Source organism: Haliotis rubra, unplaced genomic scaffold (genome assembly GCF_003918875.1).
Source record: "Haliotis rubra isolate DU_JTF1 unplaced genomic scaffold, ASM391887v1 Scf1403, whole genome shotgun sequence".
In the NCBI taxonomy this organism is placed as follows: Eukaryota; Metazoa; Mollusca; class Gastropoda; order Lepetellida; family Haliotidae; genus Haliotis; species Haliotis rubra.
This window is the reverse complement of record NW_025765341.1, coordinates 74,488-89,014: the sequence shown is the minus strand read 5'-3', so window position 1 is coordinate 89,014 and position 14,527 is coordinate 74,488. Positions and strand designations below refer to the sequence as shown.

The following is a 14,527-nucleotide window of genomic DNA, read 5'->3' as shown; positions in this document are numbered from 1 at the left end:
TTTCTCTATTCACGGCGTGATGCTATGGTTGGTTCAGTACATACACCTGGATGCGATCATGCTAATCGTCACATTAATAAACTCATTTCATTGACCGCAAATACACGAAACGCCATGCGCGAGATCGCTCACGTTAAACTAATTTCATTGACCGCAAATATTTGGAACGCTCACATTATCAGTCACTTGATTGCGTGGTACAAGATTCGCTTATTTACAGGTTCTCATCTCGTGCGGCATTAATGCATGATGGAATGTAGATCACCTGTTGACTTGAACCCGTATGTGTAAATATTAAGCACAATGAAAGCGACAAAATGTTCAGATGTTTACAATATTTATACTCAAGGAGTATATTTCTGTCTATAGTCACAGCTGCAACACCTAAAATGATAGCTGGAGTCGTGCAACCATTTAACGGATACATGTATAAGTCTTATGAAATAAAACCTGAAAAGAAATATACGTGATGGAAAAAATACAAAGCAACAAGCTAGATAAGTTTTTAGGGCTCCTTTTAGGAGACCTATTGTAATCGTTCGGATTATTATTATTATTATTAATATGTATTATTATTCCGCCGATTTTTGTACCAAACATACCTCCTAAAACAATGCTCCGAATCGCTTATAAAATATCACACAGATGCCCACCGAGGTGAAGATATTCCCCTTAAAAATCTCTAGGCTCTAGGCACAATAGCAAAGGGGAGATAATTCAAATTAATTCCAAAATGTCAAAGTTTGACAGCAAATATCTCAAGAACTAATTTTTCTAACACTTCCAAATCTCTTGTACAGATGTACAATCGAATTCCCAACAATTTTGCCTGACGGGTCAAGTCGCTAAAATGTACCCTTTGGCAGTTATTTTTGTTTTCAGTTTTTGGCCATGTTTTTCAGCAGTTTTCTGAGTAGTTTGCTCCCAAAATGTGCTGAGTTCGAACCATCAGCTCTAGACAATCCAAACTTTCCACAACTGATATCCAGTAGCCATTGTGGAAATTCTGCACAGACCCAAGAACAACTGAGATACAGCCTTTTAAAGAGGGAACAATTTCTTCTCCAGAACTTCTTAAAAAGGTACATGACCCCCGAGACCCCGGCTGTATTTGGAAGATCCGCTCGCCAGTTAAAACGTGTTCTGGCTCCGTTTTAGACGATGATTTCTTGCCCTCAAATACAATAGATAGAACTAAAGCCAAGGAGCCCACGTCGTTGCTTGAAACTATATTTTTTCATTATTTCACAAGACATTTGTGACCTAACCTTGAATTCCAATATTTTGCCAGGATACCAATCTGATCATTATACTATTTCAAACTCTCTTAACCAAGTAAGAGGGAGAGGTTATTGGAAGTTTAATAATTCCTTGCTTCTATACCCACATTATGAAAAAAGTTAAAAATACAACAAAAGAAACCATTAATGAATAGCTTATTTCTAGAAGCCCTACTAATGAAAATAAGAAGTAAGAGTGAGTGAGCGAGTTAGGATTTTAAGTCACATCGGCAATATTTCAGCCATATCGTGACTATAAATAAGTTTTGAATTCACCATAAATACATGTAAATAATAAACACATACTAGGGACCATGGGGACGTACATTACTTTTGCTACTTGCATAGACCCTAGCTGGATTTACATCATCCCTTCAGGTGTCAGCAATTTTTGACAATCTAGCTATTATCAAAAGAACATATATACTACGATTAGAAATAATAGTAGGTATGAATCTACCTTGAATGCTTTGGGACTTACGTACCCTCTCAGGAGGACAATAATTTTACAATACTTCAACCCCCTTTGAGGGTACGAAGAGGTAAGAGTATATCCTATTCTACACATCTTTAAAAACGTAAAAAGAATAGAACTGATGAAATAGAATCTAGAATAAAGACTCTTGAAGAAAATATAAGAAGAGATTTTCAGTGTTAATTTGCTAGTTGAACTTTCAAAACACAAAACTGTGCTTGAACAGAGAGGAATATCAATGGGAAATAGACTGCTCTGGTAAAATCTTCTGTAAAAATCTTTTTTCTGCTGATAAATAAGACGAAAAAGACTTTATCCCCCTAGATCATATTCTAACCCCAACCCTTAATGATGAATTAAGATTTGGAAAAAGGGATTGATATGAATGAAATTTCCTATGCAATTAAGAATATGAAAAATAACAAAAGCTCCGGAATTGTCTATAACCATGAAAAGAAGTGTAATAACTTGCATACCTAAAGCGAACAGAGATAAAACACTTTTGAGAACCTGGAGACCTATTACTTTATTGGATGCACTTTATAAACTTATTAGCACTTGTATCACTAATCGTGTAAACAAAACCTTGAATTCTCTAGTACATGCTAATCAAACAGGCTTTATTCCAGGTAGAACTCTTAGTGAAAACACAAGATTACTTTATGATATAATGTTTGAAACTAATAAAAGAAATATGCCAGGACTAATTCTCGTAATATATTTTGAGCAGGTTTTCGATACAGTATGCAAAGAGTTCTTGAATAATGTTTTAGCTAAATTTGGTTTTGGTCTTGAAATCACTCATTGGATAAATATACTGACATATGAAACAACATCCTGTGTCATCCAACATGGTAACCGTAAATGAACGCGGATGCAGGCAAGGTGACCCTCTGTCACCGTACCTCTTTATTTTTGTTGCTGAAATACTTGGCTGTATGATTAGAAGTAATGAGAACATAAAAGATATTGCTATTGGCAATAATGTGTATAAATCAAACCAATATGCAGATGATACGGAACTATTTCTTGATGAGAATAAACACAGCTTAAAGGCTGCTATTGATGAAATTCATGCTTTTTATAAAATGTCATGACTTAAACATTGATAAGACAAAAGCAATATGAATTGGATCAAAGAGAAATAGTATGGATATACTATGTAAAGACATCAAAACAGAATGGCAAAAGGGTGTGTTCGAAGTCTTGGGAATTAAATTCCACACAGATCTTAACAATTTGATAATATCAATTACATCTTATCTCAACCCCTTTGGTTGAATCATCAGTTCAAAGATAAAACCCTCTTTATACAAAATTGGTATCATAAAGCGCTGCATTGTGTCTGTAACACAAGAGGCCTAATGCCTTTCAATGAATTGAAAAACGTATATGATATCAGGGGAACTTTCTTAGATTATCACAGACTGTTATGTAGTATCCCTCCTAAGTGGAAACAGTGCATTAACCAGCAAACGTGTATTATAAAATCTTACCTGACCATTGGAAACAGTTTACCTGACTTGCTTAAGCCTGGAAAGGGTTCCATATATTTTTATGACAATATCATCACCTGTAATACCTGCCCAACAGTGGAAACGGGTGGAAAACTTTAATCTTACCTCTCCAAACTGGAAAAATATATTTCTCCAGTACAGGTGTTGTACACAAGATGTAAAACTTTTAGAATTTAAATTTAGATTTCTACACTGCATAGTCTACACTAGGAAGGAAGTAAAGGCTACGAACCCAGTAAGCGATGGTATCTGCTCTTATTGTAAAACTGGGAAGGAAAGACTTCGCTCATGTTTTCCTTCAATGTGAATATGTAAAACAATTTTGAGTGAGTCTGGAACTATTTTTGAATACCCACATTAATATGGGTATAACTTTGGATACCAATGCAATTCTTTTTGGCTATCCAGACCAATATAACCTGTTGAATCACTTGATCCTACTGAGCAAAAGGTATATTTTTCTATGCAGTCTAAAGGGCAGCACCCTATCAATTGATAAGGTTATAAATAACATCAGACAAGTTTATGCCATTGAAAAGTTTGTTGTTTTGTTAGAACAACAAATATAATGCCTTTGAAAATGGTCTCCACTTACAAAAAGTTTTAAACTTTAAGTAGAGGCATTAGATGAATTAGATTTTATATAGTATTGGCTTTCAGCCACAGTCACTTCTCAGTGTAAACAATGTACAATCACGGAACTTTGTAGTTGAAACACTACTGTACAATCTATATCAGATAAATTATGTATGATTGTTGTATATTACTGCGACTGCAGCTATTGACTGTCTTCTCTCTGAAAACATTGTACCACTTTTAAACCTTTGGACCCAAAGCCTATAGAGTGTTAATCAGATAAATTACATCTGATGTTGTTTACTATTGGCTTATAGCCATACATTTACCCCCGTTTGCAAACACTATGCCTCTCTTGAACCTTGGCTGGTCAAATATGTTTATACATCTATAGTCAGATAAATCACACCTGATATGGTAGTCTATTTGCTTATAGTCATGGAGTAACTCTCTCCTTGCAAACTTCCTGCCACTCTTCAATTTTTGTATTTTCAAACATGCTTGGAGCTTTTAGGACCTCTCCGGTGGACAGTCTATATGCAGAGGCTAACGAACCTCCCCTTAATAACGCCGCATTAAACTTTCACTGCAGTATATCACTAAGTTACGTTCAAATGAGTCCAATCCAGCATACAATTGTGTTTTCAACCCTCTTTATGAAAACCTGTATCCGAATGTACCAAGCCTGGTTCCACCACTCACAATCAGAATTCAACCACACATATCTGCAGCTAACATTGATCTCGATATCACAGCACCTTATCGGCTTCTGTCTTCCCCACCCTGGCAGATGGTGAAACCACAAGTGGATCTTACCCTCACCAAACTAAAAAAGTCCGAAACAAATCCTTTGGTGTTCCAACAGGAATACAACCAGTTACGTTCTAAGTATAACACCCATAGATCCATTTTCACAGACGGATCGAAGGATGATGGGCAAGTTGCCAGTGCTACAGTCATTGGATCCAAGACTGTCTCCTCTAGAATTCCCGACAATAGCTCCATTTTCACTGCTGAGGCCAAAGCTATCTTCACAGCTCTGACCTATATCAAACAACAGAACCATTCCAAAAACTTCATCGTTTTCACAGATTCACTGTATTGCCTTCAAGCACTTCATAATGTTACTTCAAGTCACCCTATCATCCTGGACATTTTAGAACTTTACAACGATCTTTCTACTGGCCAATGTGACATCGTCCTCTATTGGTTGCCGGGTCACGTCGGCATAGCAGGTAACACAAAGGCCAATGCTGAAGATAAAGCAGCTCTTGACAAGCCCTATATGTCAACTGCTGATCCCGTACAGTGACTCCAAACCCACTATCAAAAGTTATACTCGGTACCTTATGCAAAAATGGTGGGACACCCAAGTTGGAAGAAATAAACTTCAACAATTGGTTATACCTACTTGGGTTGTTAGTCAAGACGTGATAAGGTAATTTTTCGACGATGTCGTATTCCCCACAGTCAGTTCACTAATGACTACTTGCTGGAAACGGATGGGGATGGACCTCCCATGTGTTTTCACCATCAAGCATATTCCGCTTAGTGACTGTGTGGACTTTTCGACTGCAAGGGATGCACATTATGATACGAGAAATCTGAAAGATCCATTTTCCTACGTGAGCGGGCATCTGATTGTAAACTACCTAAGGGAAGTTGACCTGTATCATCATCAATTGAAACTTTATAAAGAGAATAAACGAATTGCTTGCTTTTTGTATTTGGTGCTATGACATTTTCTGTTTTGAAATAGAAATGTAATGAATATATATAACAGGACCAAAAGCCGGATAACAAACCATTGAAATAATCGTAAATACAGTAGGAAATACATGCCATGACCGGATTTACGTATGTTTTCAGATATTTCCTAACTTCGGGCATATATTTCATATGAATCTATACATTTGAAACATATGCTCATTTTCGTATGCACAAGTGCCTCGTTCATGTATGCAATGACCGGATTGTCAAGTATTTCCAAACATGAGTTGGAATTGAAACAAAACAGATACCCCAGTAAATACATGATCATACAGTATTTCCAATGCATTCCTTTGAATTTCAATTGGTGCTGAAATTTCCGATTTCGTTCTAAGTTTACTCAGGTTGGAAACATGTAAATTTACGTAGGTGGGGAAACACATGTAAATTTTCAAATTTGCAAATGTTTACACACCTTAGATATTTATGTATTATACCGGATTTCAGGGGTATGTATATGAACGGTTTATACACCTTCATGTTACCTGTGCTCAAGCAGGATGATCATTTGTTTCCATCATGTGAATTACATGTAAAATATTTTGTTTTCCATGTCTTTTCCCAATCTGTATCCAGAGACCATATAATAGTCTATTATATGGTCTCTGCTGTATCATAGTCACAGGCCGATATTATTTCCCCTTCCGCCCAGCCCTTACTGTAATGCTTACGCCCTTAATGAAGCATATCTAGATATTCCCAGGTTCAGCGTTTGTTATAATCTGCAGAAAAACTCACTGCAGGGTTCGGGTTACAGAGTAAACATACCAAACATCCATGGCTGGCGGGGACCAACATCTTCAGTAACATTTACATCTGCCAACGCTTAATTCGCAAGTGGTGAGGCAATACGCTAATGGGTCTAAGGGTCCTGTACCATGTTTGTGAAATATCTATGATGCCTTATATGAAGTCTATAATCTACGCAAGTCTAGCTATGTATGGCTTTAAGTCACAGCTTGAAGAAAGGCTCCTTTAGAATTTTGTTTGGTAAATATTAGCATTTCACTGACTTAATCATACTGGAAAACACATGGCAACCTATTCTTCATTGTGACTATGATTAAGATCATTGTAAAACACAACTTTATTTTCCTTTGGGTTAACTGACAGGCTTTCGGTATCAAATATTTGGAACTCCGGCCAAAGGTGATGTTATACTGTCTGGAAATATAGCGTTTTTGTAATGCTTTGTTTGCATTTAATGATAAGTGATTGTTAAATGTACATATGTTTTTGAAGGATAATCTCAGTTGACTCAGAGACTTTGCACGTGTTTTCCCCCACTCTTTGCATACCCATCCTTCAGTTTATATGTTTGTGACATGATCTGCACACTGGTAATTTAAAACAGGTATATAAATAATAACTGTTTGCAATCTTTACCCTGTTTAGTTTTCCATTTATTTAGCAATTTTCAGTTTCTATTATTTTCTGGAAATTTTGTACGGAGGTACATTTAACAGTTTCACCCAAAAACAGTAAAGCATACAGATAATACGTTTCGGTACTTTGATAGGTTAATAAGTTTACATTATATTCCATGATATTGGCATGCCAAAATGATTAACATTATTATATAATGTATAACAAATCAGACAGCAAAGAGCAAAAATTAAAAACGCATGAGCAACATAAATGATGTCAGGTAGTAAGCTTTCGATAATTACAGAAACTGCTTATTTATCTAAGTTTATGAACTAATTGCAGTCACTAGAGTTTTCTATAATCTACCCCAGAGATGGAATCAAAATAGGTGTACAGTATATTCCGTCGGGTAACTGAAATTGGAGAAAACGTCTGTATGGGACAATATCTGTATTCCGAATAAAAAAGAACCCATCCCAAGTAGCGCTGTAACGATTCATCGATAGTATCGATGTTTGCATAGTCAGCTATGCGATATGAATGCATCAATACAAAACACATTTAGGCAATACATCAGGATATTTATATCGCGAGGGTCCATGATACATCGATGTATCGCCACAAGAGACGATATATCCTGGTACTACTTAAGTACTAGTACTACTTAAAGTTGTGAGGAGTATTGCATTAGGAATAGGAAGGGAGTCTCTTTGAAACCCTTCTGAAATTTAAAATCAAATTGAGCCTTATAGGAATTTGTTTGTATCTGTTACATGAACAAAGGACTTGGCGTAGAAGTGAAAGAGTGTGAACATGTTTCAATCACTGTGAACTGTACAATACGAGTCTTCAGGTAATTGAAATATGTTTTAGTTGTTTGACAAATAACACCATTTATTCACAACTATGAATGATGCCTTAGCTTTGTTTTGAAAGAGAACAAAGATAAGATACAATTTTGAGAGCAGACTTAAGAGTTTTTTTCAGTGATTCTGAATTGTGATATAAATTACATTGAATTGTTAGTGAAAGAATTGGTGTAGAAACACAACTTCCCAAAGGAAACTTCAGTTTCAAATTTATTTTGAGGCATGGTGAATATGTTTGACTGAACCTTCTTCAACATGAAATGCTGAAATTTTATTAGATCAAGAGCTCTCTCTCTCTCTCTCTCTCTCTCTCTCTCTCTCTCTCTCTCTCTCTCTCTCTCTCTCTCTCTCTCTCTCTCTCTCTCTCTATCTCTATCTCTATCTCTGTGTGTGTGTGTGTGTGAATGTAACAGGTTTTAATGAATTTATAACTATTTTAAGTCACGATATGGCTGAAATATTGCCACTATAACCATAAACTTTAACTCACTCACACATGATATATCGTCTCGCCTCATTAAACTGGTATCAAGATATAAATCGTCTCCCCACTTAAGCTACGAAACATAGTTCTAATACCAAGTATGTGCATATTAACACATTTACAACTGTTACAGTAATTTACATCGGGAATCATTAATACATTGTCATCATCTTTTTTGAAAGTATAGATAGCTATGATCATGAGTATGATAACTCATAAAAGTGTGCACTAAAATTAGGGACCTACCGGTTCATGTCTGTGTGAACACACCTGTCTGTGCAATAAGCAGTCTCTCCTTGTATGTCATATATAAGAAGTGTACCTAAGGTCAGTTATTTAAACTATAATGTAATTTCGATTGCAAAAAGTATAAACGGTATTACCTACTGATAAGAAAGGCTTATCAGTACCCCACCGCCACCACCCCATCCTAGGCCTACCCTATCCCACACCCTCTCCCTCTCACACACATGCACACACTCCCTAACATACATGTCGCTCTGGCCCATAGACCCAATACTACTATTTGAACCTTTTAAACAGACATCATGTGTGTGTGTCAAGAAAGGCAGGCACGTTAATAGTGATGTTCAGTCATGGATATCACTTCGCCACGTGTTTCTAATGATCTCCGTGCATTATGGCGTGGTCCTACGCATGTTAAAGTAGTGTTAATCTTGTAACACTATATTTACCCATTACCAACCATTTACGCGTGTTATAAATATATGACAAACCTAACCCTGGTCATACGAGATTTCAAAGGTATTTAAATGCATGTCCTACAATCACAGCATTTACATATGTTACACATGCTAGAAAACACATGAAAACAATGGCCAGATTTACACACCTGTGAAATACACGTAAATACAGAGTTGAGTGTTCGTTTATTTTAACACCCCTTTAAACGTGTGTAAATCTGACAGCCAGATGATACGTAGATTTCAAACGTTTGTTCATATGGCCGCCGGATGAAACGTATATTTCCTAATGTTAGTAAATCTGGGTAATACAGTCATTTTGTGTGGTGTATGTTTGTGAAATATAACTCTTTTGGACCTTGGACTTAAAATGGTAATGAATGGAAAGTTGATCTCGTCTCTATATGGCTGGAATAATGCCGATGTGACGTAAAGCCCATCTCAACTCAACTCAAACATGTTTGTACTCTAATCAGACAAATTACATCTGATTGTGTATACTATTGGCCTTTTGGTATACTATTAGCCTATAGCCATATGTGCCTTTCTTGAACTTTGCATCTCAAACAATCAGATTAACTATATCTGACTCTATGTATCACTGGCATACAACAATGAAGTTTACTTTCTTCGGTAAATATTGTGCCATTCTTGAAGCAGCTTGTATAGCTCAAGTCAGATAAATTATATCTGATTTTATACATCAGTTTTGCCACAGCTACCCCCTTCATAATCAGTGTGCCTGGAACACTATTTCAAACAAATCTGGTACAGCCATAGCATCACTTCTTTATGAATTCAATGTCCATCTCCTTGAACTTTGTTATGAAGCCTGTATAACATGCTGATAACTATAATCAATACAAGAAAAAGATTAGATGAGATAAATAGATTACTTTCACAATTTCACAATGCAGGAAAAGACACTTGACACTGATTGGCAAAATAACTGTCATAAAAACTTTGGCTATGTCAAAACGTGTTCATATATTCAATACTCTGCCTAATCCCCAAAAGAGTTCACTACTTCATTGGAGAATATCTTTTTCAAATTTATATGAAAGGACAAACCTGATAAAATGAAAAGGAACAATTTGAAAAGAGTCTACAATAATGGTAGATTAAGAATGGTTGACACTGTAACTTTTTGTGAAGCTTTGAAACCAGCTAGCCAGAGATCATATTGTAGAAAAAGAATTAAACTAACAGAATACCTTGTTTGGTTTGGAACATTATACAGTGATACATTATTAAATCATATTATCCTAACTGCCCCCAAAAATATCCATTTATGTGGGATTAACCTACATATTCCAAAACTTCAAAGGTTCCTGTTTGTTTTGAGAGAAATTTTCAATGTGGAAAAGTTCATTGCAATTAATGATAATAGCCTTCACAATCATGACACAAAATGGGGATCTATATTCCCAATTTAGCAATAAATCTAGACTCTATATTCGGTAATTTTGAACTCTGTGTGTCAAAAGTCAGATAATGTGAATTGGTGTGTAACTATGTACCCTTGGGAACAATAAAAACATAAAGAAAAAAAGTCTTATTAAATGTCAATCTAAAGGTCTGTGATATTGAGTTCTTTATTGCAAAAAGTACAGACTGTTACTGACAGCCGTTAAGATAGACGTCTAGGTACTGAACCAGGATCACCTTTGCTGTGAAAATCAGTTTCCAGCGGATGAAGTGCCAGTTAAGAATTTCAGCATCCTCTGGTTTCAATGGTGCAAAATATAGCATCTGCAAACATAAAACCATCATGGCGAACTTTTCTTCACTTAATAGACACGATGAGGTGGTTAAGACGAGGTTAATAATTATTTCATTATTAATTCGTTCATTGGAATGCCACCAATTAAATAATGGACACATAAGATGTTTTCAATATATCGTCGAAGATCAGCCACAGAATATGCACATGAGTATTGCTTTTTGTCATGTTCTGTTTATATCATGTTCCGGTTCGTATATAATTGAGCTTGGAACAGGCAAAGCAGTAAATGAAAGCAATTGGCAACGATCCAGAAGAGACAAACATACTCTTATTACTCCCCAATTTACCTGAATAGGAAACTGTCCGAGAACTTTGTATATGAGATTCCGGTGATTGTCCAGTCTGTACTTGAGGCTCTCCTCCAGATTGTCTCGTATTTCCTCTTTGTATTCTTCCCTAGTTAGATCTGATATACACAAGTACATACGATGACTCAAAAAATATTGGTTGTATAATTACTCTTGAGGTTGAAGAGTTATTTTCAAAAAGAAACACCATGACATCAATGTTCGTTTAGGACACGATGTTTGCCTATGTATCGCAACATCGCATCTTTATATGGTAAAAATCAAAACAGGTTTTACCTTCCATTCTGAAAACTACATCCCAAAAGTAAATGTGGTCTCCAGTTAGGTTCGCTGGAGGCGGGGCACTTGCAATAAGGGTTTTGTTCACCCCCAGATCAGCTGCAAGTTTTTCACCCAGGAAAAGAGATTTCACAGTGATGTCCAGATTATCGCCCAACAACTTATCTTCGAGACGACGCATATCGCACAGGTTGGGTATATTCAGAACTGGAAAGTAGTTATAGAGAGTTCATGCTTAAGAGAGATCCCGTGTCATGTAACTATAATATGGTAAGTCTTTGGTTAGTCTTGAACAGCGAAAAGAGAAACTATGGGTTCATGAAATGTCTTTTGTATCTCTCAAATCAATTTCTTCATTTACAACCCCTTTGTGTTATTTCACAAAGAATAATTTGCACGTGTCAACAAATCGTTGTGTTGATACAACCATGATCGTCAATGTAAACAGCTTTCAAAAGGTATTGATGAAATATTATAGCGTGTACAGTACAGCCGCCTACTGACCTTCAGTACGGACAAAAAAGCACCCATTGAATTGATTGCAGCTACTGTTGTGATGTGCCACACATCAAACACTCAGAAATGAAACTCACAGAGAGTATTTGGTGAAGATACAAAATGTCAAATTGGATAGTGAGTGAGTTAAAATTTAACGTTACATCGGCAATACAAATTGGATAGAAGAGGTGGGGACGGTGGTTGTCCGATATCCCAAGTTGCCTGTATATTCGGCAATTTTGAATATGTGCATTCCTTACCATAGGACTATCAACCTACACATAAGGGAATACACTTCGACCTGAGCTTAGCAGGCCAAATAACAGACGAAAAGACAAGATCATTTTATTACACCAATTGCCTGCGGACAAATCTGTTTTCCTGTTATCAACAATATATTGCTCAGTGTGGCTTTTAATCACTCACTCACTCACTCTCTCACACACACACACACACACACACACACACACACACACACACACACACACACACACACACACACACACAGACACACACACCTGAAGGCAAACTAGGTACTTTGTTTAGATTATTTATTTTTTGGAAATAGTTGGGTAATATGGGAAGCGTGGCATATTTCATCGTTGTATGTAATGCTTCAACACTTCATGACATGATATCGTTTAGCACAACACAAACAGCTGCAATGAAATACAATCAAACTGAAAGATGGTAGCTTATGGTCGTTGTTTGTTGTGACACAATACAGGATCTATGACTTCCAAATGTATTTCAGGATCTATAAAACAGTCTATGTAGTTACAATCGCCCTCCTACATCCTAAAGGAACTCTGCTGGAACCGTGGATGGGACCCCTGACTAATCAACAGAAGCTGTTTTAAGGTAGACTGTCAAGTGTGTACTTACTTGCTAATACTCTTGGTTCACCAACCACCTGTAAAAAGACACAAATACACATCAATTTACACAGTTGGGTTATATCATAATAATAATAATCTTTATTTGCACTGAAAAGGTCACAGGCCTATAGTACATAAAGTTATGTTACATTTGAGAGGAAATTAGATCGGGTAATCATAGCATGGTAAATGAACATTGAAATCTTTTGTAGAAGAACTGGATTTTTACTACTTAACAGTGAGGGGAATTTTATCACATTTTGATGGACATAGTAATATCTTTTAATATATTTGGTTCGCAACCGGTCATAAAATGGACATATTAGGAGGAAATATAATTCATCTTCTATTTCGTTTAAATTACAAAGTGTACATAATCTATTTTCTCTTTTTACATTCATATATCTGCCTCTTTCAATAGAAAGCTTTTTACATTAGTTGCCCAGTTCTTTTGTCCATTATATCATATAACAACATCATATTATAACACGTCTTGGGTAAGCGATTTGAAGGCATAATCAACAGTTTTATCCAGTACTTAATCACTTTAATGCTTGTACAAATGTGCATTGGATACCTACCGCATTCACCATAAATCACTGCGTTGATAGTGTTCATTTTAACTCCGATGATTTTTTTGCATTCGTATAAAAGGATTTTTTTCAATTTCATCAAATTTTGTTATTCCCCAAATTTCGGCCCAATATGATAAAATTGGACTGACTTTGGCATCAAATATAATAAAGAATAAAGAGTATTTAATATTACCAAGTACACTCAACTGTTTCATAATTCCAATAAATGCTTTTTGTCCCTGTAACGCTGCATATTTTACATGCCTCGTCCATGACAGGCCACTGGTGTAATACAGCACCAAACTTTTATAAAAGCCAATACACTCCAGCTTCATACCGTTATATAACCAGTTTTCCTTTTTAGACAATGTATCTCCATTTTTGAATACAACAATTTTCGGGTTTTTTCTATTTACAATTAATTTCCATTTAACGCAGTAACTTTCAAGTTCATTAATTCTGTAAGCCATTAATCGTGCTTGAGAACAAAACAATGTCATCTGCAAATAACAATAGGAAAGTATGAACTATATCAGGGTGGAGTTGAATCCCTTGTACACAATTAGTTTCGACTTGTCGTGCTAACAGTGTACCTCTTCATCATCGTTTGTTTTCGTTATTCTTCATTTGATAATGCATAAGAAATGTAATTATTTGAATACTCCTGAATCCACACAATGCATTTTGAGCAAATGTATCAAATTAAATCCAACCTTGAAGATGAAATCAACACCGGCTGTTTCTTGCAAGATGCTGTTAACAGTGGCCATGGTGGTCTTTACAACAGCGACACCTGTTGGTTCAACGATGTCGACAAGGAAACGAGAGTAGTCTTCGCATCTTGCAAGGCCGAACACAAGCATAACTGCTAAAATGGCAAGCGTAGGACGTTCCATCGCTGTACTTTAATGTGGAACAAACGCCTTACTGATTCATCACAGTTGAAGTTCCCATATATAGAAGTATAGCAATAGGGCTGTCCACTTACGAAAAGGGGTGTTAAGTTGCTTAATGCACGAACACAAATCCTATATCGATGGAATCACATGATCAGACGCCCCTGAAACTAGGAATGATTTCTTCCTCATTTCTCAGGGTAATACTTGCCAGTTTGTTATAACAACCAATCACAGTCCGATGATTACAGTATTCCGCCTCCA

The 14,527-nt window shown here is 36.2% G+C and overlaps 1 protein-coding gene across 1 annotated transcript; it reads right to left on the bottom strand.

The window, feature by feature from the left end:
• Positions 1-10,596: 10,596 nt before the first annotated feature.
• Positions 10,597-14,276, bottom strand: LOC124268922. Its single transcript, XM_046703942.1, has 5 exons — positions 14,081-14,276; positions 12,800-12,827; positions 11,414-11,623; positions 11,117-11,235; positions 10,597-10,795 (listed from the first exon to the last, which is right to left on the bottom strand). Exons 1-5 carry the CDS (start codon positions 14,261-14,263, stop codon positions 10,661-10,663), a joined length of 675 nt encoding a protein of 224 aa, XP_046559898.1. The 5' UTR covers positions 14,264-14,276; the 3' UTR covers positions 10,597-10,660.
• Between the last annotated feature and the right edge of the window lie 251 nt (positions 14,277-14,527).

Coding starts and splice junctions, on each gene's coding strand:
- LOC124268922 (XM_046703942.1), bottom strand. CDS start 14,263: ATGGAACGTCCTACGCTTGCCATTTTAGCAGTTATGCTTGTGTTCGGC. Junction 12,828..14,080: donor GTGTTGATTTCATCTTCAAG/GTTGGATTTAAT, acceptor GTCTTTTTACAG/GTGGTTGGTGAACCAAGAGT. Junction 11,236..11,413: donor TGTAGTTTTCAGAATGGAAG/GTAAAACCTGTT, acceptor TGTGTATATCAG/ATCTAACTAGGGAAGAATAC.